This window comes from Cervus elaphus, chromosome 18, assembly GCF_910594005.1.
Source record: "Cervus elaphus chromosome 18, mCerEla1.1, whole genome shotgun sequence".
Taxonomy (NCBI): domain Eukaryota; kingdom Metazoa; phylum Chordata; class Mammalia; order Artiodactyla; family Cervidae; genus Cervus; species Cervus elaphus.
Window position 1 is genome coordinate 38,106,836 of NC_057832.1, and position 27,077 is coordinate 38,133,912.

The 27,077-nt window shown below is 38.6% G+C and overlaps 1 protein-coding gene across 2 annotated transcripts in view; it reads right to left on the reverse strand.

Moving 5' to 3' along the window:
- Positions 1 to 27,077, reverse strand: part of MACC1 (MET transcriptional regulator MACC1) — an 80,061-nt gene that overhangs the window by 35,097 nt on the left and 17,887 nt on the right. Inside the window, exon 2 of one of the 2 annotated variants that reach the window (XM_043873353.1) lies at positions 7,701 to 7,852. The exons of the other annotated variant lie outside the window; for it this stretch is intronic. Within the exon in view, the coding sequence (XP_043729288.1) occupies positions 7,701 to 7,836 (136 nt within the window). The 5' untranslated portion in view covers positions 7,837 to 7,852. The remainder of the gene's footprint in view (positions 1 to 7,700; positions 7,853 to 27,077) is intronic. 2 annotated transcript variants of the gene reach the window in all.

A 27,077-nucleotide genomic window follows, 5' to 3' on the forward strand; every position in this document is an offset into this window, starting at 1 on the left:
GCCACAATCCACAGGGTTGCAAAGAGTCAGACACGACCGAAGAGACCCTGTGTGCATAGACACAAGACTTTTTTTGCCTGCGGCAGCTCTGCCCCAATGAGAGTTGAGTGTGAAGGTGGAGCAGCTGCTTGGCTTGCAGGGATCCTGGTGAAGCCAAGTGTGCGGGGACACAGACTGCCTCTGCCACAGGAGTGATGGCCCTATCAGAGTCTTTTTTCAAGCCTCTTGTAGCTGGCAATCAGAAGGCCTCTTTGGCCAGTCTGTCTCCATAGCTCCGCCCGTTCAGGCACACAGAGGGTGCCCCCTGACTGGGGTGCTACTCTGTAGATCGGCGCATCAGTCACTTAAAGGAGCACCCTGGGTGGGGTCCTACTCTTTAGTTCAGTGTGTCAGGTGTTTGATGGGCCAGCCTCTCTACTGTTCAGCTGCCGGTGCTGGCGTGTGGGGAGAGAGGCTATGGTGATGGTTCTACCCGCTACACACGACTCAGCAGCATCGTCTTGCTTCCATGGCTACCTGGCTTTCCTCCACAGGCATTTCCCACCATGATCTCCTCCCTCACATCCCCTCAATCCATCTCTCTGGAGTCAACAGCAGCCCTCGCCCTGGGATTGCCCCACAATCCCTTAACTCCAGCTCCCAGCCACTGTGCCTTCCAGGGGACCAGCGTTCCTGTCCAGGGTACATATGGCTGTAGTAAGGACTCTCTGATTCTCATTCCATTTAGGCTGACACAGATCAGCTGTTTCACTCTCAGCCTTAAGTTGTCTGACTCAGAAAATTGCCCCAATATGGGGATTGGACCCCTGCTTCAGTTCCCCCACCCACCAAGGGCAGGTTCAGTCCTATTAACACTCCTGTTTTTCCCCCTAGTTCCTTCATCCTACCAAGTTTCGCATGGTTCTATATATTCTTTTCCACTTGTCAGGTACTCCTGTCCACTCTCACCTGGTGTTCTCCATGCACTTCTGTGTCTGAAGGTGTATTCCTATTTGTATCTGTGGAAAAAGATGTACTGCACGTCCACCTATTCCTCTGCCACCTTCTTTTCTAACTGTTGCTTCTTGACCTGCATGCAGGTTTCACAGGAGGCAGATAAGATGGTCTGGTATTCCCATCTCTTGAAGAACTTTTCACAGTTTGTTGTGACCCACAGAGTCAAAGGCTTTAGCGTAGTCAATGAAGCAGAAGTAGATGTTTTTTCTGGAATTCTCTTGCTTTTTCTATGACCCAATGGATGTTGGCAATTTGATCTCTGGTTCTTCTACCTTTTCTAAATCTAGGTTGAACATCTGGAAATTCTCAGTTCAAGAACTGGTTAAGCCTAGCTTGGAGAATTTTGAGCATTATTTTGCTAGTGTGTGAGATGAGTGCAATTGTGCAGTAACTTGAACATTCTTTGGCACTGTCTTTCTTAGGGATTAAAATGAAAACTGACCTTTTCCAGTCCTGTGGCCACTTCTGAGTTTTCCAAATTTTCTGGCATATTCAGTGCAGCACTTTAATAGCATCATCTTTTAGCACTTGAAACAGCTCAGCTGGAATTCCATCACCTTCACTAACTTTGTTTATAGTGATTGTTCCTAAGGCCTACTTGACTTCGCACGCTAGTATGTCTGGCTCTAAGTGAGTGATCACACCATCATGGTTATCTGGGTCATTATGATCTTTTTTGTGTAGTTCTTCTGTGTATTCTTGCCACCTCTTGTTAATATCAAACAAATATATTAAAATATGCTCAATTTATCAGTAATCAGGGAAATGCTAAATGATGCCACATGAGATACCATTATCAACCATGAAATTTAGAAAAGTTTTAAAATCTGGAAATACTAATTATTGGAAAATATGAGGAGCACAGCAAACTTTTATACACTCCTAGTGGAAGTGTCAATAAGCACAGCCACTTAGAAATCGATCTAGTATTATCTAGGAGAGATGCTTATGGTCTGTCTGTGTGTGTGTGTGTGCGTGCTCAGTCCTGTCTGACTCTTTGTGGCCCCATAGACGATAGTCTGCCAGGCTCCTCTGCCCACGGGATTTCCCAGACAAAAATGGGGTACCATTTTCTATCCCAGGGATCTTTCCCACCCGGGCCTTTTGGATTGCAGGTGCATTCTTTACCAGTAGCACCACCCGGGATGGTGGTACCTAGCAATTTTAATTCCAGTTATTTGTTTCTAGTAAACCTTGCATATGTGCATTAGAAGAAATACATAAGAATGTTCTTTATATATTTACCAAAAAACTAGAATCAATCAAAATATCCTTTGCTATATAAATTAATAAACTGTGGTGTTATAGTACAATGGAGTAACAGGCAACTATGAAAACAAATGAATTACAAGTAGAAGTATCAGTATGTACTAACTGTAGACACGGCATTGATGAGCTTCGGCTTTCTTTACATATATGTTTTCTCTGAGACCTATGACAACACTGAAAAACAGGTATATTAAATCAGATTTCATAGAGTCCAAAAATGAATCTTAGCCATGGGACATAAGTAACCTACAAGATCGAATAGCTGGTGAGTGGCTGACCAGTCATAATTATTCATGCACATTACAGCTAACCCATACACTCCATAATGCAAGCTGCCATTTATCCCTTCTCAGACTCAAGGTTCCTAACATTCCATTCTGAGACTATCCTACCTTCCATACAGTTTCCACTGTTGCTTAACCTTACTTCCTGTCGTCCATCTGTTAACCACACCTCCTTCACCTCTCACTTGTCTTTTTTGCCGTACATTACTTTCAAGTTCTTGACATTTTATTTCAAAAACTTTTTTTTTTAAGAAATAAAAAGCCTTTTCTGATAAAAAAAGAAAAAAAAATTAAAGAGGAAAAAGAATAGGGGAGGAAGGAAAAGAAAATAAAAAGAAGGACCTTCCCTGCCAGTCCACTGGTTAAGACTCCCTCCATGCTCCCAACGGAGGGGAAGCAGGTCCAATCCCTGCCTGGGCAGTTACGACCCCACATATTGTGTGGCACAGCCAAAGAAAAGGAAGGTGGAGAAAGAAAAGGAAAAAGCGGTCATATTTTCCAAACACGAAAGTGAGGTGAAGTCGCTCAGTCGTGTCCAACTCTTTGTGACCCCATGGACTGTAGCCTACCAGGCTCCTCCGTTCATGGGATTTTCCAGGCAAGGGTACTGGAGTGGGTTGCCATTTCCTTCTCCAGGGGATCTTCCCGACCCAGGAATCGAACCCAGGTCTCCTGCACTGCGGGCAGGCACTTTACCCAAACATGGTGTATAAGCAAATTAAAAAATAAGCTCATTAAAAAATGGCGCAATAGCAGGTTTTTTGTCTAACAGGTGAAGCTACATGGAAAGTTTCGGTGAAAAGCAGAATTATATGTGCTTTTTATACTGAACCTCATTTCCTGGCAGATTCTCAAAATTCTCTGGTTGATTTTACCAAATGTAATGCCCAGTACTAAAATCCTTAGAACACTTTGAAATAGTGTAGCCAAAACTTTAAAACAGGAAAACTAAGTTCACCTCCTTCAGCAAAATTAAGCAAATTAAATTGAGGAAAAATACTTAAATAAAAAAAGTACTTTTCAAAAAGATAAAGTACATTTTAAATGGAAAACCAATTTAGACAGAAATCTACCTAAACTCTTTAATTTCTTATAGAAAAAGTACAGAAAGAAATAATTTATACCAAGGATTATTTAGCAGCAAATAACCCTTGATGTCCCAATGGGATATAGTGAGACTCTCTCAAACATGTAAGAACCAGGAGTGATGCCTTATGACATTATGCTCCTGTAGGACCATAACTCCTCAGAAACAAAGGGACAAGGTGGTTGTGCTGGAATTCTTTGTGGAGCAGCCCTCTTCTCCAGTCACCTAAGAAGATCTGCACTATCATTTAAGCCAGTAGTTGTAAAATGCAACCCTACTAGAATGACACGAAAGGTTTGAACAAACACCAAACAAAACAGTTTGCTGGAGCCACCCCCATCAGCCCTTCTAATCTATTAACAGAAGGGCTGGAGTTGCACTTGAGAATTTGCTTTTCTAAGGAAGTGGCCAAATGATAGGATGCAGTGGTTCTGGGGTAGGACACATTTTAAGAATCACATTCTAAAAACCACCCTGCTAATTTCTTTCCCAATAGATTTATCCTATCTTTGGGCTGTACCCACTACCCCCCAACAGATCTTTCTTCTTGTAATTTTTTTTCTGTATAAACACACACACACACATACACATGCACACATACCTCACTGGACTTTCTCCTAAATCTGGAATTCTTTTCCTATAAATATAGGGACAGGCAGTATAAGGGAAAAGCTCTTGAGTGGAAGGAACACGGTGCTGGCATGCAGAGGGTAGTGCATGTTTACACAGGTGCACATAGCACTAGGTACATTTATCATTTCCTTGTGTTTTCTTCTAGTTAAACTTTATACTCAGCTGAAACTGCTGTCTGAAATGGGAAATTTTAAACTTCATCTAAAGAAGCATGAGTCAGTCTTTGTTGGAATGAGTAAGTAGGAAAAGAGCAGTCTACTACCTTACTAACTTAACTGGGGACATGCTCTTGCCAGTATGCTTTTACAACACAATTATTCTGATTCTACATGATCTACTTTTTTTTTCTTAAAGAACCAATCAGTAAAGTTTTGATCTTCATTTATTTTAATGTTTAAATTAGAGCTTAAGTGACAGAAAATTTACCAAGTGTATAACTCAGTAAAAGATTGCAGGTTTTTTTTTTTTTTCAGAAGGGGGGCAGTGTTTCCAAGAGTAACCTGAGAAGCAATACCATTTAACAGAATTACTCCTTTAAAATGCATTCATTTCAAGTCATTATGTTTATGCTAGTCATTATACAGGAAAGATTGCTATTTTTAGCCACCAAGTAGGTTTAAAGTGGAGAAGGAAATGGCAACCCACTCCAGTGTTCTTGCCTGGAGAATCCCAAGGACGGGGGAGCCTGGTGGGCTGCCGTCTATGGGGTCGCACAGAGTTGGACACGACTGAAGTGACTTAGCAGCAGCAGCAGGTTCAAAGTATTTTCCAACTTGTCCTTGAATATCTCAGATCTCCTTTATATTTCTATGATCTGTACTGCATTTAATTCTTGACCTATGTGATATTAAAAATACTTCCATCTAGGTTATAACTCTTCTAGGTGACAGTACATGCTAAAATGTCAGAAGAGCAATTATTGGATTGACTTCACTCCCAAAAGGCCAAACCTACCTAAATAACTGCACTTTCTTGAAAATGCAACTGGTACAAAAAGTCTCAACGGAACACAAAAGAACTGTAATCAATGTGATGATGCTTACCTGCTGTGACTTCATTGGATGTTTTCATCATGTGTATGGCCTCACTGGATATTAACCCCAGGGCACCTTTTGATTGTATACTGGCAACCTTTGATTGGTATTGCATATATCCTTACCATTAGTCATTAAACCATTTGAGTGTTACCTCTGGTAATTATGATCAAAGATTTAAAAGACTTGACAGGGAAAATACCAGGAGTCACATGTCCCAAGAAAAACAGCTTTATGCTCTTCTCCAGGGAGGGCAGCAGGGACCCTGGTGCATTAGGCAATGTTAGTAACGGACAATCATCTCTATGATGCCTCCAATTGTTGTGACTCAAAACATTCTATCAATATATCATAGTGTTAATATAACCATGTCAAGATTTCTATCATGTCCTTTTTATCTTACCACCCTTCCATCACTGGCAGAGCTGAAGTTTTGGAAAATTACAATAATTATGCAGGATAACATCATATTAGCAAGTACAAATCAGAAACAAAGAAACAGTACGGTGGAAATTGTTTTATGTTCAGCTTCATGATGTAGCCAAGAAACTTCCCCAGGAAACGTAGTCTGAAATATAAAGTGTAAAGGACTCTAAAAAAATACACAAACGGAATACTTCAGACCTGAAAGATAATAAAACATATCCATAATAAGTGGAAAAGGAAATAGTAACCCACTTAATATCCTTGCCTGGAAAATATCATGGATAGAGGAGCCTGGCAGGCTACAGTCCATGGGATCACAAGTGTCAGACACGACTTATGGAGACTAAACAACAACAACAATTCATAATAAGAGCTATTATTATTATTATTCCCAGTGCCATGCATGAATTTTCTCATTTATAACTTGCAACAACTCTAGAAAGTTGGTTCTAAAGATAATGAAATCGGGCTTTGGGAGTTTATTTGCCCAAAATTACGTAGGTACTAAAGAGCAAAGCCATTGTTTGAACTTAGGGATAAATGATTCTAGAGAACAAGCTTTTGAACCCTACAGTATGCTTCCTATCCATTGGTCAGAACAAGGAAGTAAGATGAGAGGCTACGCCCAGGCTTGTTGCTGGAGAGTATCATCAAGTCACAATCTTGATCCCAAGAGATTGTCACCAAGTTAGCAGGACCCACGAGAAGAATGTAAGAACCAGGGTCCCATTCTCAGCAGGGACTCATGCTTGCTCTAATACTCTGCTGTTGCCATCTTGTAGTACTATGTTTGAACAACGGGTTCCGTATTTTCATTTTGCACTGGGCATTGCAAACTATGGCGTGGTCTTGGCTCAGGCAGTTGGCAATTTTTAGCCTTCAGAACTAATGGAAGTGACTGCAGGTACAAGGGACCATGAAGAAAAGAGAACAGCATTATTTTAGACAAAGAATGCTCATTTTGCAGATGGTACAACTGAGCTGAAGAGAGGTTAAATGAGTTGCCCAAGATACCAGAATCATCACTGGTAGGTGCAAGAATCAAACTCTCACCTCCTGATTTGAACTCTATGAGAAGAGTATGAGAATAATTCTAGCCATTTCCATGAGTTCTATAAGAACAACACATGAGATCTTTTAAAATTCTGATGCTATATGAGGTCAAAAGTAACAATGGCTTAAATTTTAAGACTTTGAACCAAAAATAATAAAAAATTTAATTCAATGAGAGTAAAATAAAGTGGTCTCCAGCCTCATACATTGTACCTCCTACCAAACAAGGACTTTTTAGGTAGGACATTTGGCCAAAGCAAAGAAAAATCATTTCCTTGGCAAAGTTGGTTCTACTCATCCTGACTTTATCTCACTCTTGCAACACCCTGCCTTTTACTTCAGAGAGCAGAACTATGTAACCAACACTTAAAAAATGGTAAGAAACCTTTCAAAAGTTCAGAGGTTAATCCATGGAGAGAGAAGTGTTTCAGAGAGTATTATATACTTCTTACTTCTTATAAATATTCATTATAAATCATCAATATTTAACATTGACCTAAGCACAAAATTGATAATCAGTAAACATTTTGTTTTATTAATTTGAAGTCCTTTCAGTATGTTCATTTACGGATGGAGGTGTGTGTGTGTGCGTGTATGCATGCACACATTTTGGTTTAAAAAAGAATTTGAAAATGCTTACAAATACTCAAATAGCACAATGCAGTTACCCAACAAGTAAGTGTGTGTTATTCTTCACTAAAAAATAAAACATATAGCAAATAAATTAGGGTGATACTTGCAGAGAGTTGGTAGGAAAATAAAAATAAATAATTTTACCAAAATCATGCTGTAAGTTCCAGTATATTATTAGCAATAGACCAAAAATTTGTCTCTCCACTTTCTCATAGAGACCACAATAAGGAAAACATTCCTGGTTACAGCTACACAGTGAGCATTTGATACAAACAAACCACTTACCGGAAGCATCAACATCACTGGGAGTGTGGGAGAGCTTGTAATTGCTAGGAAGGACATCTCTGGCCCACCCTTTATTGTATGTTGAACACTGTGAGTCTCCCTCAGGGAATTCTCTCTTACTCTCTGCTGATGGCATCTCTCCCAGGGCAATTCTGTCAAATTGGATAGAGAGCAGGGGGTCCAACTAAGCAGCTATTTACTTCCTCGTCCTAATAGAAGAATGTTAGGTTACAAAAGGGCAGCACAGATCTTCGGGTCCAGTAAAGCCCACTCTACTTAGTTTCTCTCAACTGAGTTTCTGTTTACACATTTCAACCCACACAGATTTATATGCTCCAGTTCTTGATGAGGATCCAGAGAAGCGTTATCTTTTGATCCAAACAATCAGCTAAGCTAAAGGTGGGATTCACTCCCACTTGTGCAATTAAGAGGAGTAGCTAAATCGCAGACCTGAACAGATCACTCTACCTCTGCATATTACAGTTATGACATGGGCTGAAATCTTCCTGAGATCACAGCTGTGTTAATGCTCCCACATAGAAACATATGGGTACTAACCTTCTGAGTCATAGAACAAAGTTAGTACTTTTACTGTGGAAAACATTTAATGAAGGTGTTATCAAATGTCTGTTGCTGCCATGTAATATCCCTAGTAATATGTCTCTTAAGTTTAAATTTAAGAAATATATATTCCTAGCAAATCTTGGAAGATGAATTATCTACAAAACTTTTTTTAATGTGCATATGCACACACACACAATTTTTCTTGATTAAAAAAAAAATTGGAGACTGTTTACAAATACTCAAACAATACAATGCACTTAAACAAGTAAGTATATATTGTTGTTCAGTTAAAATAAAATGAAAACAAAACAAGTGAATAAATTAAGGTGACACTTTCAGAGAGCTGGTAGATAACTGAACAAGTTTAACTGTTGCATGAGTTCCTAGGTATGACTTTGACTGTCTAAATAGTGAACTTAAGCAAAATTTTTTTGCATTGTTCAGTGCAAGAGAAGTCTCTCGGCTTGTATTTTTTCAAAAGGTACAGAGGTGAAGTGCTGATTCTGAAAGGGTGGAGCTAGAGTCGAATTTATTGTGATTAAGAGGGCTGAACCTGTAGGTCTCTGACTTGCATAGCCCTTTTCAGGACCCTGAGACTAATGCTGTATTTGTTTTCTTATAAGTTTTACACCCTGCAAAACTCCACCACTTTATAGAATACTTAACATTATGAGATCTCAGTAATTTTCCCCAATTAGCAGTGTTTGTTTCTGTTTTTATGTGTAAATGCATTTCTGCAAAGTACAAAGAATTGAGGCTTTAAAGTTAGAATTCTCTTGTTTTGGACCCCTGGGTATAAACTAAGGAAAGTTACTAAACATCCTGTGACTGTTTATCATCTGTAAAAAATGAAGACTAATAATAAGTATTGTTGTTGTTATTGCTATTAATGAGCCCACATTGATCGTGCTGCTTTAATAGTCAAAGTACTATATAAAAAGTGGTAGGACCAGTTGATTCTCCCTCCTTCCTATTATTCCTGTGCATATAGAAATAATTTCTCCAACTAGGCCTATTCCAGAAGCTTCTCCTGTTATTCAGATGATTTGAGACCCTGACCTCAGCCCCTACGGGAAAATAAATAATTGCTAGTCAGTTGTCTTTTGGGACCCTATCTCCTATCTCTGAAGAATGATGGCATTCTTCATAGAACATTTTAACAGGTATCTGCGTTACTCCTGTCAAAAACAGTGGTGGGCTCATGACAACAGAGGGACTGGGGTGCAAGAGAAAGAATGCAGACTTTGAAATTAGATAGATACAACTTCAAAACAAAGCTGACAACTGAATTCACTGGTCTGAGGATCACTTTCTTGACAACAAAGTATAAAGATATTTTAAAAGTTGTTTTAGTGGTATGTGAATTATATATCAATAAAGCTGCAGATTTTTTGGTTAAAAAGTTGTTGTAAAGATTAAACTGAATACCATAAATCCCAAATTAATACCAATCACTGCTGAAAATGATAGCTCTTATTTGTTTTATTTTTCTCATATCTGTGAAAAAATCACATCAAGGTTGGTTTTAGCATAAGTAACAAGTAGCTACTGACAAAGATACTTAAGAAATATTGGAAAAGAGGAACCAGAAAAAGTACTTTGGAAGTTTAATTGCTCTTTTAATATGATTGATTATTCAACTATGATCTTTTTACCTCTCTAAGAAGGGTAATTGAAAAATTACTGTATTTTTTCCTAACTAGTTTTTCTCAGTCATTTTGCAACAAAATCTAATGCTTTTTAGCCAATACTTGCCCCATTGTTACTGAATTGAATTAATTATAAGATTCCCCAAATTCTTTGCCAGGAAAGAACACCCTCTGACAAATATTTTGTGTATACTCAGTCTTCCTAGGTTTGAACTTAAAATGCTGGTGTAAATCATTTACATATATAAAGTCTACCTTCTTGACAGAGAGACAGTACAAATGTTCAGCTACTATTAAATGATAACAGCATGAACACTGATGTAAAAAAGGCTTATAGTGGATCACTAATAAGAGATGCTGAGTCCTACTCAAAGGCATGAAGAACAGGAAAACACAGCTGCCCAAATGAATATATGGGTTACAAGTAGGGAGACACACTATTTATGAGGGTTTGCCCAGGACTGTCCTGTTTTGAAACTAAAACCTCTCAGTCCAGGGAAACCAGGATGGTTGTCACTGTAATTACACTATGCTGTTTAGTCGCTAAGTTGTGTCCAACTTTTGTGACCCCATGGACCGTAGCCTGACAGGCTCCTCTGTTCATGGGATTCTCCAGGCAAGAATGTTGGAGTGAGTTGCCATTTCCTTCTCCAGTAATTGCACTATATTAGAGTACAAACATAGTACAAACTTCTATGGTCCCACATAGAGGATGTGAAATAGTCAATATACATTCCTTCTATCTGTAAATATTTTTAAATACTTAAAATCATCATGAGGAAAAAAGTAAACATACCCATAACTGAGCCATCAGGAATGGCAAATTTTAATGTTTAAATTAGACTTTGTTGGTTCTATTTTCATGTGTTAAATTCTAATAGAAATAGCAAATTAAATACAAAGGAAACCATCCAGAATGGGATGAATAGACTTGTCCATCACTGTCCTTTTTATTTCATTAAATCAGACTGAAAAATTGAACTCTTTCACTTCCCCCAAAAGAAATTTGAACATTTCCAGAAGGAACTCTTCCTTCCCCTTCCTCCACCTCTCGCCTTTCATTCAAAGCAGGTGAAACACTCAAGGTAGAGGGCTGCGCCTCGTTCTGCTGAGACCCTCACTGCTCTGTGAGAGTTGGTGAACTCCATGTGTTCAGCTGAGGAAACCAGAAGGAGGCTCAGAGTTGTGCCCACAGCACCATCTGGTGCCAAGTCGGGGTCCTCCTGTACGGCTGCTTTGGAGCTTTGTGATGGTCTTGCTTCCAGCCCCCTGACTGATTGCCCTAACTGCTGCTGCTGCTGCTAAGTCACTTCAGTCGCGTCCGACTCTGTGCGACCCCATAGACGGCAGCCCACCAGGCTCCCCCATCCCTGGGGTTCTCCAGGCATGAACACTGGAGTGGGTTGCCATTTCCTTCTCCAATGCATGAAAGTGAAAAGGGAAAGTGAAGTTGCTCAGTTAAGTCCGACTCTTAGCGACCCCATGGACTGCAGCTTACCAAGCTCCTCCGTCCATGGGATTTTCCAGGCAAGAGTACTGGAATGGGTTACCATTGCCTTCTCCAATTGCCTTAACTAGTTTAATGTAAAATAGAGATTTGCAGCCATTCTTCTGCATCATCAACCATGGAACTTAAAAACAAAAAAAAAACACTGATGTCCAGAACCTGTCACAAGAGCCTGGAGTAGAACCAAGTATCATTATTTTTCATAAAAATGTCCCAGAAGATTCTGATGCACAACAAACATTGAGAGCCACTGAGTCATACTTAAAGGTGATAAGAATATATTGCTGAATATTAGAATATTCTCATATGTATGAGAATATATATGTTGAATATATTTGTTTCATTTTGCTTGGTTTTAGACAAGCATAAAATGTACATCATAAAATATAAGCAGTTCAAGATGTCCATCTTTACAAGGCAAACCTTCTGGGGCAAAAACAATTATTGGGACATTGTAAGAGGCATGGGATTTCAAGGTGATAAAGGAAACATGTAGGATTCTCTCTTTCCTGTAAGTGGCATGGCCCTTCCTGGTATAGCCCAGGGATCATTTCGAAGACCAGTGCTACTTTAGGCTTTAAGGGCAAATACTCTCTCCCTTAGCATACTTTGTTGGGGTTTATGTATTCCTCTTTTCTTTCTCTTAGTATTATAAGATCAAGATGCAGACACTTTTGGATACTAAAGTAATACAAAAGCCTGTTTTTAGCATAAACCTTGGTTATGTTAGGCCAAAAGAGTTTCCTTATGTTCAGGGTAGCATTTTCTAGCTTATCACTTACAAACAAACATACATATAGATATATCCCCAAAGAACACCCCCCCTAGTTAACATTTCCCAGTAAAAGCTTTCCAGCTTTTAATACACAAATTTTACATAACATGTGAACCTCTCATTAGGACCTATTGGCAGTCTCTCTGGGAAAACAATACGTTTATTTTCCCTAAATTCAAAGGAATATTTTTAGCTAAAAACCTAAAGTTTCATGGATCAAAGCCATGTCGTGGCAAAGGGGCTTGCATAACTCCGTGAAGCTATAAGACATGCCCTACAGAGCTATCCAAGACAGATGGGTCATAGTGAAGAGTTCTGACAAAACATGGTCCCCTTCATTGACCACAGACTTGTTGTGGCAAAGGGGTTTGCATAACTCAATAAAGCTATAAGACATGCCCTGCAGAGCTATCCAAGACACATGGGTCATAGTGAAGAGTTCTGACAAAACATGGTCCCCTTCATTGACCACAGACTTATTGTGGCAAAGCGGTTTGCATAACTCAAGAAAGCTATGAGCCATGCCATGTGGGGAAAACCAAGATGGACAGGTCATCATGAAGAGTTCTCAAAAACATGGTCTACTAGAGGAGAGAATGGTAAACCACTCCAGCATTCATGCCACAAGAACCCCATGAAAAATATGAAAAGGCAAAAAGATATGACACCAGAAGATGAGCCCCCATTAGTTGGAAGGTGCCCAATATGCTACTAGGGAAGAGTGGAGAAACAGCCCCAGAAAGAATGAATAAGCTGGGCCAAAATGAAAATGACGGCCAATTGTGGATGTGTCTGGTGGTGAAAGTAAAGTTTGACGCTGGAAAGAACGATATCGAATAGGAATCTGGAATGTTAGGTCCATGAATCAAGGTAAATTGGATGTGGTCAAGGAGATGGCAAGAGTGAACACTGACATCTTAGGAATCAGTGAACTAAAATGGACAGAAATGGGTGAATTTAATTAGATGACCACTATATCAACAGCTGTGGGCAAGAATCCCTTAGAAGAAATGGAGTAGGCCCCAAAGTCAGTAAAAGAGTCTGAAATGCAGTACTTGGGTACAATCTCAAAAATGACAGAATAATTTTAGTTTGTTTCCAATGCAAACCATTCAGCATCCCAGTAATCCAAGTCTATGCCCCAACCACTAATGCTGAAGAAGCTGAAGTTTACCAGTTCTATCACAAGACCTTCAAGAACTAAAACCGAAAAAGTGTCCTTTTTCATCACAGGGGAATGGAATAGAAAAGTAAGAAGTCAAGAGATACCTGGAGTAATAGGCAAGTTTGCCCTTGGAGTACAAAATGAACAGAGCAAAGGTTAACAAAGTTTGTCAAGAGAACGCACTGGTCACAGCAAACACCCATTTCCAACAACATAAGAGACAACTCTACACAGGGATATCACTGAATAGTCAATACCAAAATAAGACTGATTATATTCTTTGCAGCCAAATATGAAGAAACTCTATAAAGTCAGCAAAAACAAGACCTGGAGCTGATTGTGGCTCAGATCATCAGCTCTTTATTGCAAATTCACGCTCAAACTGAAGAAACTAGGGAAAACCACTAGGCCATTAAGGTATGACCTAAGTCAAATTGCTTACAGGAGGCAGTGACCAGAACCATACCCAAGAAAAAGAAATGCAAGAAGGCAACATCGTTGTCTGAGGAGGCTTTACAAACAGCTGAGGGAAGAAGAGAAGTGAAAGGCAAGGGACAAAGGGAAAGATATACCCAACTGAACACAGAGTTCCAGGGAATAGGAAGGAGAGATAGATAAGAAGGGCTTCTTAAATGAGCAATACAAAGAAATAGAGAAAAACAATAGCATGGGAAAGACTAGAGATCTCTTCAAGAAAATTGGAGAGATCAAGGGAGTATTTCCTACAAGGATGGGCTTGATAAAGGACAGAAATGGTAAGGATCTAACAGAAGCAGAAAAGATTAAGAAGCGGTAGCAAGAATACATAGAAGAACTATACAAAAAAGTCCTTGATTACCAGGATAACCATGATAGTGTGATTACTCACCTAGAGCCAGACATCCTAGAGTGTAAATTCAAGTGGGCCTTAGGAAGCATTATTACAAACAAATCTAGTGGAGGTGATGGAATTCCAGGTGAGCTATTTGAAATCCTAAAAAGATGATGCTGTGAAAGTGCTGCACTGAATATGCCAGCAAATTTGGAAAACTAAGAAGTGGCCACAGGACTGGAAAAGGTCGATTTTCATTCCAATTTCAAAGAAGGGCAATGACAAAGAATCCTCAAATTACCATACAATTGTGCTCATTTTACATGCTATTAAATTTATGCTCAAAATTCTTCAAGTAAGGCTTTGGTAGCACATGAACTAGAACTTCCAGATATACAAGTTGGATTTAGAAAAGCAAGAGAAACCAGAGATCAAATTGCCAACATTCCTCAGATCGTAGAAAAATCAAGAGAATTCCAGAAAAGCACCTACTTCTGCTTCATTGCCTATGCCAAAGCCTTTGACTGTGTGGATTACATCAAACTGTGGAAAATTCTTAAAGGGATGGGAGTACCAGACGACCTTCCCTGTCTCCTGAGAAACCTGTATATGGGTCAAGAAGCAATAGTTAGAACCAGACGGGGAACAACAGACAGATTCAAAATTGGAAAAGGAGTACAGCAAGGCTATTGTCATCCTGTTTCTTTAACTTCTATGCAGAGTACAGCATGTGAAATGCGGGCTGGATGAATCACAACTGGAATCAAGATTGCTGGGAGAAATATCAACAACCTCAGATATGGAGATGATACCACTCTAATGGCAGAAAGTGAAGAGGAATTATAGAGTCTCTTGATGAAGATGAAAGAGTAGAGTAATAAAGTTGGCTTAAAACTCAACATTAAAGAAACTAAAATCATGGAATCTGGTCCCATCACTTCATGGCAAATAGAAGGAGAAAAAGTGGAAGCAGTGACGGACTTTATTGTCTCAGGCTCCAAAGCCACTGCAGACAGTGACTGCAGCTATGAAATTAAAGATCTTGCTCCTTGGAAGGAAAGCCATGCCCAACCTAGACAACATAATAAAAAGCAGAGACATCACTCTGCCAACAAAAATCCATAGTCAAGCTATGGTTTTTCAAGTAGTCATGTACAGATGTGAGAGTTGGACCATAAAGAAGGCTGAGTGCTGAAGAATTGATGTTTTCAAACTCTGGAGCTGGAGAATACTCTTGAGAGCCTCCTGGACAGCAAGGAGATCAAACTGGTGGATCCTGAAGGAAATAAACCCTGAATATTCATTGGAAGGACTGGTGCTGACGCTGAAGCTCCAACACTTTGGCCACCTAATGCGAAGAGTCAACTCACTGGAAAAGACCCTGATGCTGGGAAAGATTGAGGGCAGGAGGAGAAGGGAGCAGCAGAGCATGAGATCATTAGATAGCATCATTGATTCAATGGACATGAAGTTGAGCAAATTCCGGGAGGTAATGAAGGACAGGAAAGCTTGGTGTGCTGCAGTCCATGGGGTTGGAAAGAATCGGACATGAGTTAGTGACTGAACAACAACAGCAAAGTTCCATTTCAAATTCAACCAATAGAACATCAGAATCATAAGCAGCCACTGCAAAATAAAGATAGTATAAATAAAGGGGTTATGAATTTCTAAGCTACTGGAACTAAGCAATATTTTTTATACATCTATATTAACTATATAGTATTTCATGCACATGTGTTTTAGTAGTTTTCTGTTACATTTGTAGGAAAGAAGTTCAGGGTTTTGTGTGATATACAATACATTTTCATTTTTCTCATTTTAAAATTTGGAAAAACACAAACAGAATATTTGAAATTAAAGGACAAATTACTAACATTATGTATGAAATTGTTCTATCCAGTTGTACTTACTAGATGAAAATTTTAAGCTACATTGTTCAAGCTTACTCTGTCCTTACAGTTAATTTTACACCTGTTTGATTTATAAATTTCTGCTGGAGATGTCATAAAATTGCCAACCACATTTTTAAATTGTCAAATTTTCTTGTAATTTTGTCAGTTTTTTTCTTCATAAGGCTAAAGGCTTTACTATACAGAGTGAAGTAAGCCGGAAAGATAAAGAACATTACAGCATACTAACACATATATATGGAATTTAGAAAGATGGTAATGATAACCCTATATGCAAAACAGAAAAAGAGACACAGAAGTACAGAACAGACTTTTGAACTCTGTGGGAGAAGGTGAGGGTGGGATGTTTCGAAAGAACAGCATGTATAGTATCTATGGTGAAACAGATCACCAGCCCAGGTGGGATGCATGAGACAAGTGCTCGGCTCTGGTGCACTGGGAAGACCCAGAGGGATCTGGTGGAGAGGGAGGTGGGAGGGGGGATCGGGATGGGGAATACGTGTAACTCTATGGCTGACTCATATCAATGTATGACAAAACCCACTGAAATGTTGTGAAGTAATTAGCCTCCAACTAATAAAAAAAAAAAAAAAAAGACTACACACATTTCTGCTGCTGCTGTTTACTTGCTAAGTCATGTCCGACTCTGCGACCCCATGGACTGTAGCCCGCCACGCTCCTCTGTCCATGTGATTTCCCAGGCAAGAATACTGGAGTGGGTTGCCATTTCCTTCTCCAGGGGATCTTCCCAACCCAGGAACTGAAGCCGTGACTCTTTTATCGCAGGCAGATTGTTTACCACTGAGTCACCAGGGAAGCAGTAGTTATGTTTCTTTAACGGATTTTCTCTTTATTTTTCTCTAGCATTTCTCTTTATCACTATAAATGTTTTTTTGACCTAAATCTTATTTTATGTGGTATTAATACTTCCATACCAACATACTTTTCATTATTGTATTTCACAATTTTAAGGCACATTTTTTACACAGTTTAAAATCTTAGAAATCAAAATGCATAAACAATTAGTGTCAGAGTTGAGGTGACTTTCTGTTTTCTGGTATTTCAGGTTGTGTTTTAAAATGGAATGGTGCCTGAAACTCAGGGAAATTCAGTATTTGTGTGACATCTTTTTCTCTTTATTTCAGCACTTCTGGTTGGTTATTAGATATGCTACCATAAACAGCTAACAGCTGGATTTTTAAGAATTCACATTGATTGTTAATCTCTGTCTTTAAATAGTTGAATTCTATCATTTTATAATCATTTAAAAGTCATTAAATGTCATGATTTTTACTTATTTCTACCACCTCATATCGTATTTTTACTTATTTTTCTTTCTTTTATTGGTTTGATAAAATTTTCAATATTCCTTTCATTCCCTACTCCAAGTTTCTAAACATATATCATGTGTCTCTTTAGCCTCCTGGTGACACTATGGAGAAGGAGTCTCAGTCATCTCTTAAGAAGTAAAATGCTGAACCCGAGTTACTAAGAAAGTGTTATTTGTACAGAGGTTTACAATTTGCTGTTTTAAGAATTAATAAGAGACTGAAAAATTGTTCTTTAAAATTACACCACTATCTATCTACAATATCTGTTGTAAGTTCTTATAAGACTGTAATATCTATTTTACCTTATTATATTATCATTATTACAATATATATCCTACAATATCTATTACAAGCTTTTATAAGACTATATAAAAACATGTATTATTCTAAAATATATATTCTGATAGTCAAACAATAACCAAAATGAACATTCCAACTTAACCAAAGAGACAAATTGACTGAAAATGACATGTAATCATGGAAGAAAGACAAGAATATAAGGAGGTTTCTTTGGATAAGGTTGGATGTCCAAGCTAAAAATGAGATGGCACTTAGAAAACATATGGAACATTTAAGTAGATTTTAATCTATGAAGATAATTTTTAAAAGAATACCTAATCCGCTTAGTTACAAAGGGAAAAGGGTAAACCGGAGAATACAGTAAATATTACTATTAATATTTAAAAATCATTGAGAATAAAATAATACAAAATAGACTGAAAATAAGGGAAATTTGACAGAAGTAAGAAAGAGTTTGTCTAATATAGGTTAACTTAAACTTGCAGTAACTAATAACAGCTAAAGATTACTAGGTATACCATGTGCTAGGTAGTGTTCTAAGTACTTTACATCTGTTATCTCCTCTAACCTGCATAGTAGGTAAGTGATATTATTATCTCCATTTTGCAGTGAGGGAAACTGAGGTATGTAGAGATTAGTTTACTTACCTAATGTCATACAGCAAAGAAGTAAAAGAGTCAAGAGCCAAAGTGCAAAAATATTACTCTGCGGTCCACATTGTCCAAGAGTACAGCCAGAGTAATCTGTAGGCAATGTCCCTGAAAATCCTACAGTAGATGGCTATTCTGACTGGTGTGAGGTGGTATCTCATTGTAGTTTTGATTTGGATTTCTTTAACAATGGAGATGTTGAGCATCTTTTCATGTGTTTGTTAGCCATCTGTATGTCTTCTCTGGAGAAATGACTTTTTAGGTCTTTTCTCCCACTTTTTGATTGGGTTGTTTGTTTTTCTGGAATTGAGTTGTATGAGCTGCTTGCATATTTTGGAAATTAATTCTTTGTCAGTTGTTTGTTTCTTTTGCTATTTTTTTCTCCCATTCTGAGGGTTGTCCTTTCACTTTGTTTGTAGTTTTCTTTGCTGTGCAAAAGATTTTAAGCTTAAATAGGTCCCACTTGTTTATTTTTGTTTTTATTTCCTTTACTCTAGGAGGTGGGTCATGGAAGACCTTGCTTTGATTTACATCAGAGTGTTCTGCCTATGTTTTCCTCTAAGAGTTTTATAGTTTCTGGTCTTACATTTACGTATTTAATCCATTTTGACTTTATCTTTTTGTATGGCATTAGGAAGAGTTCTAATTCCATTCTTTTCCATGTAGCTGTCCAGTTTTTCCAGCACCATTTATTGAAGAGGCTATCTTTGCCCCGTTGTATATTCTTGCCTCCTTTCTCAAAAATAAGGTGCCCATAGTTGCATGTGTGATCTCTGGGCTCTCTATCTTGTTCCATTGGTCTGTATTTTTGTTTTTGTGTCAGTGCCATGCTGCCTTGATGACTGTAGTTTTGTGGTATACTCTCAAGTCAGGAAGGTTGATTCCTCCAGTTCCATTCTTTCTCAAGACTGCTTTAGCTATTCAGGGTCTTTTGTGTTTCCATATGAATTGTGAAATTCTTGTTCTAGTTATGTGAAAAATGCCATTGGTAATTTGATAGAGATGGCATTGAATCTGTAGATTGCATTTGGTAGTATAGTCCTTTTCACAATATTGATTCTTCCTACCCAGGATCATGGACTATCTCTCCATCTGTTTATGTCATCTTTGATTTCTTTCATCAGTGTCTTATAATTTTCTGTGTTCAGTTCTTTTGTCTCCTTATGTAGATTTACTCCTGGATATTTTATTCTTTTTGTTGCAATGGTGAATGGGATTTATTCCTTAATTTCTCTTTCTTATTTTTCATTGTTAGTATATAGGAATAACAGTTATTATTTTTATAAGACTATTTTGAAATGAAAAAACTTAAACATGGTAGAAAATCATGAAAAGTCATGAAGAGAAACAGGACAGGAATATTCAAAGACTGACATACACAATAATACTACCAGTACATTTGTTTAAGTGGTAAGACTCTTAGTGATTTTCATTTTCCTTTTCTATATTTTTTAAATTTCAATGAGTGTATATTATTTGATTATGAAAATATTATTTCACATAGAGAGGACAGTAGTGATTAAATCATACCTAATGTCTAAAGATGGATGTGTTTAAAGGAAAAACAGGATGAAGGGGAAACCACAATGAGAACAAAGAAAAATTCTTAAAATTGATATGAACTCTAGTATGAATTAATATTTCATGGCAATTCCTTGATTCCCTTACCCTATAGGACCAGCAGCCTACTGATTCTATCACTGTTTCACTGCCTCTCACCTGTTTCCTCTTCAAATAGTTCTTCCTCCATTCAGTTTCAATGACAAGAATGGTCACTACAACCACCTTCCTGCCTTCCTCCTTAACTCTCCAAATGTTTCTACAAGTTCTATCAATACTAACCAGTGCAACCATACCTTGGTGAAACCCCACACTGAACCTATTAACCATAATCCAGAAAGTGCTCATAGATGGAGAAAAGCACACAGACTAACCCCAGGTGGTGAGTTCTTAGTGTTGCCAGGCAATCTTACTTAAAAGTCCCAGGCACATACATGTGCCCCTTCTTTCTCGTTGAATCTCTAACACCCTCCTTCGTTTTCATTTTGAGCTGATAATTTTGCTTCGTATTTTACTGAGGGAAAAAAAAGCATTCAGAGAGAACTTCCACCTGTTCTTACCAACACATCTTTTGAACTACCTATATGGATCATGCATTTGGGTTTCTTTCCTGTTCAGTTCAGTCACTCAGTCGTGTCTGACTCTTTGCGACACCATGAATTGCAGCACGCCAGGCCTCCCTGTCCATCACCAAATCCCGAAGTTTACTCAAACTCATGTCCATCGAGTCGGTGATGTCATCCAGCCATCTCATCCTCTGTTACTGAGGATGAACTGTTGGTACTGCCAGTCAAGTATCCCTGGCTCCACAGATAGGCAGGTTCCATTCCTAGTAACCTATTCAAAGAAATGCATCAAAAACTCTCTTTCATCACAAGTGTATTCTCTTCTGCTGCATCTTTCCCATATACACAAAAACACACTGATACTTTGGACATCTTTTTAAAAGGTCAACCAAACCATCTTGACCCTAGTATATCTTCTAGGTTCCACCCATTTCCCATCTTCCTTTTATAGCAAAAACAGACACACAAACATACCTTCTCTGCTCATGCATAATTATTTTTTCCTTACTCTCAGAGCCCTCCCATCATTTTTACCTACTCTCCACTCCATCAGAAATGCTCTTGTCAAGGTCACCTATGATCTCCCGTTGCCAGTTTCAATGGTAATTTATCATTCAGTGTCTTTAATCCACCAACATCATGCAATGTAGCTTATTACTCTCTCCTCCTTGAACAGTCAGATCACTCAGATCATATCATTCATTTATTCAAAAGCTTGCAATGGCTTCCTTTCTCAACCAAGTAAAAGCCAAAGTTATATGATCTATATGAACTTAGTCCAAAACACCTGACCCCATAACCTGTCTGAGGTCATCTTCTATACCCTCTCCTTCATCAAGTGACTCTCATCACACTGGCCTTCAGTTCAGTTCAGTTCAGTCGCTCAGTCATGTCCAACTCTTTGCGACCCCATGAATCGCAGCACGCCAGGCCTCCCTGTCCATCACCAACTCCCGGAGTTTACTCAAACTCATGCCCATCAAGTTGGTGATGCCATCCAGCCATCTCATCCCCTGTCATCCCCTTCTCCTCGTGCCCCCAATCCCTCCCAGCATCAGGCCTTACTGTTCTTCAAATACAATAGGCACATTCCTGCCTCATGGGCTTTATGCTTGTTGCTTTCTCTGCCTAAAAATCTCTTTCCCCAGATATCTGGGGATATCTGGGGAAATCTTTATTCTCCCAATAAAGATTCATCAGCATCTTTATATACTTACCAAAATATCACCTCATAAATGACACCTTCCTTGGTCCCTTGACTAAAATTATTAATACACATCCTTCATTGCATTTGTCTATCTTCTTTTTCTCCATGCCACCTATAACCTCTAACACGCAATATAAATGACTGATTTATTTTATGTCCTATATTTCCTACACTAGAATATAAGCACCATAGACTAAAGACATTTATTTGTCTATTTTGTTCACTGCTATATCCCTAGGATCTAGATAAGTTTCTAGTGTAGAGGAGGTACTCAGCAAAATATGCAGCAAAATGAAAGAATGAACTTCCACTTGAGAGCTGAGAAAGTAAAGAGCTGGATTAACAGACCAAAAATTAAATGTAACAAATCAATGGAATTGTGAAGATTTTCTAGGTGGTTTGCAAATGTGGCATAGCTTTGACTAGATGGACCTTTGTTGGTAAAGTAATGTCTCTGCTTTTTAATATGCTGTCTAGGTTGGTCATAGCTTTCCTTCCAATGAGCAAGCGTCCTTTCATTTCATGACTTTGGTCACCATCTGCAGTGATTTTGGAGCCCAAAAAAATAAAGTTGCTCACTGTTTCCATTGTTTCCCCATCTCATTGCCATGAAGTGAAGGGACCAGATGCCATAATCTTCATTTTCTAATGTTGAGTTTTAAGGCAACTTTTTCACTCTCCTCTTTCACTTTCATCAAGAGGCTCTTTAGTTCTTCTTCACTTTCTGCCATAATGGTGGTGTCATCTGCATATCTGAAGTTATTGATATTTTTCCCAGCAATCTTGATTCCAGCCTGTGCTTCATCCAGCCCAGCATTTCTCATGATGTATTCTGCATATAAGTTAAATAAGCAGGGTGACAAAAATGCAGCCTTGGCGTACTCCTTTCTTGATTTGGAACCAGTCTGTTGTTCCATGTCCAGTTCTAACGGTTGCTTCCTGACCTGCATTCAGATTTCTCAGGAGGCAGGTCAGGTGGTCTGGTATTCCCATGTCTTTAAGAATTTTCCAGTTTGTTTGAACCACACAGTCTAAGGCTTTGGCATAGTCAATAAAGCAAAAGTAGATGTTTTTATGGAATCCTCTTGCTTTTTTGATGATCCAACAGATGTTGGCAATTTGATCTCTGGTTCCTCTGCCTTTTATAAGTCCAGTTTGGACATCTGGAAGTTCATGGTTCACATACTGTTGAAGTCTGGTTAGAGAATTTTGAGCATTAGTTTGCTAGCATACAGTTTGCTAGAGATGAGTACAATTGTGCGGTAGTTTGAGCACTCTTTGGTATTGCCTTTCTTTGGGATTGGAATGAAAACTGACCTTTGTCTTGTGGCCACTGCTGAGTTTTCCAGATTTGCTGGCATAGTAAGTGCAGCACTTTAACAGCTTCCTCTTTTAGGATTTGAAATAGCTCAACTAGAATTCCATCACCTCCACTAACTTTGTTCATAGTGATGCTTCCTAAGGCCCACTTGACTTTGCATTCCAGGATGTCTGGCTCTAAGTGAGTGATTACACCATTATAGTTATCTGGGTCATGAAGATCTTTTTCGTATAGTTCTGAGTATTCTTGCCACCTCATCTTAATATCTTCTGGTTCTGTTAGGTCCGTACCATTTCTGTTGTTTATTGTGCTCATCTTTGCATGAAATGTACCCTTGGTATCTCTGATTTTCTTGAAGACATCTCTAGTCTTTCCCATTCTATCGTTTTCCTCTATTCCTTTGCTCTGATCGCTGAGGAAGGCTTTCTTATTTCTTGCTATTCTTTGGAACTTGGCATACAAATGGGTGTATCTTTCATTTTCTTCTTTGCCTTTAGCTTCCCTTCTTTTCACAGCTATTTGTGAGGCCTCATCAGACAACCATTTTGCTTTTTGCATGTCTTTTTCTTGGGAACTGTCTTGATCACTGCCTCCTGTACAATGTCATGAATCTCCATCCATAGTTCTTCAGGTACTCTGTCTATCAAATCTAATCCCTTGAATCTATTTGTCACGTCCACTGTATAATAACCACAGTACCAAGCTTAAGGTGTTAAAAAATAAATTGGGACTATTTTATATGTTTGTCCAAATATATGTATACAATATCATTTTGTCTTCTGAATATTAAAGATAATTACATTCATGCTAAATTAAATGCTTAATTGTGAGCAGTTTTCTGCTTGGCTTTCTTTATTTGAAACATTTTGATTGTACTACTTTATTATTTAATATTTGTATAATAATTAAGGCCATACATTAACTAATAAATTGTTACTGGATCTTGATATTAAAGAAAATTTTTTTTCTCAATACAAATTTTTCAGAACTGACAAATGAATTTAAGAGTCAAGGCATAATAAACAAACATCCCTCTTTTTTTCAAAAAGGAAACGGCAGTGCCTTTATCCATTCCCACAGCCTGCACAGATAATTCTAAACATGAAAAATCTGGAACAGTTCATGGCTTCAAAACAGCAACAAAGCCAAAATCTGTTAGTTTTTGTCAAACCAATAAAAATTGAAAGATTTTCAATGCAAGCTTTTTTTCCCCTATAATAACCCACTCTTTCATTTTTGAGAGGTTCCTATGAACTGTCAATGACAGAATAATCACTGCACCTATTCCTGTGACTTATGCTGTTACAAAATTCAATTTGACAATGACAAGAAAAATGAGTACTACCCCCAATAATGTTTGCTTTCTGTTTTGTGAAAGACAGTATTTTCCCGCAAAACACAACTGGTACTGTGACAGAAAACCCATAAACAAGGGTGGTATTAAAAACTCAGATAACAAAGCACCAATATTTTATGAATGGCTTGCTCACCTTTCTCTTGCACCAGCTGCTCTGATCTGAATATTCTCCCTTAGTAGACATTTTATCCACATCTGCAAATGACTAGCAGTAACACAGCTCCTAGTGTATCACTCAGGGTCCAGTTTAAAAAAAAATAAATAAATGAGGTCTTTCAAGCATAGAAGTCTGAAAGAGTAAAAATTCAGAGAGTGAACTAACCTAGATGTTGACACCTGCAGGAAGGAGCTATTATTCCCAGACCAAGGAAACAAAAGGGAGGATACGGTTGTAGAACCCAGTTGCCCACTTGTTAGTGGATTCGTGTGGTCCTTCAAGAGACCCTGGAAACACCAAGTAGGGGTCCTGTGTCAGTACTTGGACTACAAATAAGGTGCTGGAGAGAGCTTGGTGGCTGGAAATATAACTGGGCCTTGTATAACTGGTGCTCAACTGCTGGGGAGGTACCACTCAGCTGGAGCTGAGGTTACTGAAGATCTCTACTGCAGGTTCTAGTGTTGGTATAGCCAGAGTACACCAAAAGGCGGGTGTGCGAATTAGGGAGGAATTCTGTACTGTGTTATTGAAATGGTCAGAGGATGCTTGGAGTTCATAACTTTTTGCTGCTGCAGATGGAGGCCCAGAAGCTGAAAGCAGGAAGTGAGTCACTTTCCCCCTCCTTCATTTCTCAGTCTCTTGGCAGGACTTCCCATTGGCAAGACCTAACTAGAATCTTGCTGGCAATAAAAACCTAGAAAGGCAATCTGTGGGGTATCACAAACCTACAATATACAGAGGAGAAGAGAAGGACAGAAATGGAGGCTAAGGGCAAACAGGCAAAGGGCTCACATGTCCTTTCTTCTATGCTGATTTTCCTTAGTGTTTATTTAACATGCTGCTGCTGCTGTTTACTTGCTAAACTGTATCTGACTCTTTGTGACCCCATGGACTCTAGTCTGCCAGGCTCGCTGTCCATGGAACTTCCCAGCCAAGAATACCTGAGTGGGTTTCCATTTCTTTCTCTAGAGGATCTTCCTGACCCAGGGATCAAATCCCCTGCTTAGCAGGCAGATTCTTTAGCACTGAGCCACTTGGGAAGCCCCATTTATTTGACATGACTATACCTAAGTTTGCTAATGACAATTTGGCATCTCATCTTTATCATCTTACTAAAGGAATAAAATAAATAAATATGAAAGAAAGAAATGAAAGACAAGGACATAATATATATAATATGTAACATATAACTGTAAACTAGTGACCTTATTTAAGTTGGCTATTGAAGTACTTCTGACTTTTCAACTCTATTAAAGGCACATTTAATAGATTTATGCAGGTTACAAAATGTCTCTTTCCTTACTATCATAAAATCATTTAATATTCTATTTAAACCTTCATAATTATGTTGACAATATATGATGTTATTTAACAGGTAATTTATACAAGAAGTACACAAGCAAGAAAAATGTATTACCCTGTGGTAGATTAAAAATGATTTCCAATTCAACTGTGTTGTCCTCTCACTGAAATTCCACTTGAATCCAAATGGGCCTTAGTGATTTGCTTGACTAATAGAGTGTGGGAAAAGCAATGTTTTGAGATTTACAAGTCTCCATCATAGAAAGTCTTGGAGGCTCTGTCCAATTCTCTTTGAAAACTTGCTCTGAGTGTAGTCAGCTGCCATGTCATGAGTCTGACTGCTCCGAGGCCATCGTGCTGGATAGCCTACATACAGGTACTCTGGTCAACAAGCCCAGCTGAGTCCCAACTTCTAGTCACATTTGCAAAATACCAGGTGAGAATATGAAGCCATCGTGAGCCCTCTAGACCAGTCCACCTGCAACCTTAGAGCCACAATCTGTACTATATAGGCCAAGGTTTGGGGTAGTTTGCTATATAGCAAGAGAAGATGAAACAAGGTCTTTCTAATAAGTAGAACAAGTACACTAAAGCAAATTATCCATGTTAAATGTAGTCAGGCTATCATAGTACTAAAGTAATTAAGTCACAGTACTCATGAGGTTTCAGAGATGAAGTATTTCATATCTTACTGATGAAATTGCAATTATTACAGTATTTGAGCATTTACCCCTTTGACAATTTGAGCCTGTTACAAGTTGAGCTTATGGCCCCTCACTGTGATGAGCCTTCATGGCACTGAGAGGAATCCTAACAATTTATATTTGTAGTTTTATATTCTTTTTCTCAAAGATCCCCTTTCCCCAAGTTATATAAATTTCATGCCTCACAGAATAGAGCCTGTCCTTGGGGAGTGTACATGAGTGTGCATGGTGAGCTGCTTCAGTTATATCCTACTCTTTGCGACCCTATGGACTGTAGTCCGTCAGGCTCCTCCGTCCATGGAATGCTCCAGGCAAGAATACCGGAGCGGGTTGCCATGCCCTCCTCCAGGGGATCTTCCCGACCCAGGGATGTGAACCCACATCTCTTATGCCTCCTGCATTGGCAGGAGGATCCTTTACCACTAGCACTACCGGGGAAGCCCACCTTGAGGAATACACATCAGTGATTAAAATAATTACTTTAATCCTTCTAAATAATTTTTATTTTCCCTAAGAAAGTAATTCAAAAGTAAGAGGGATA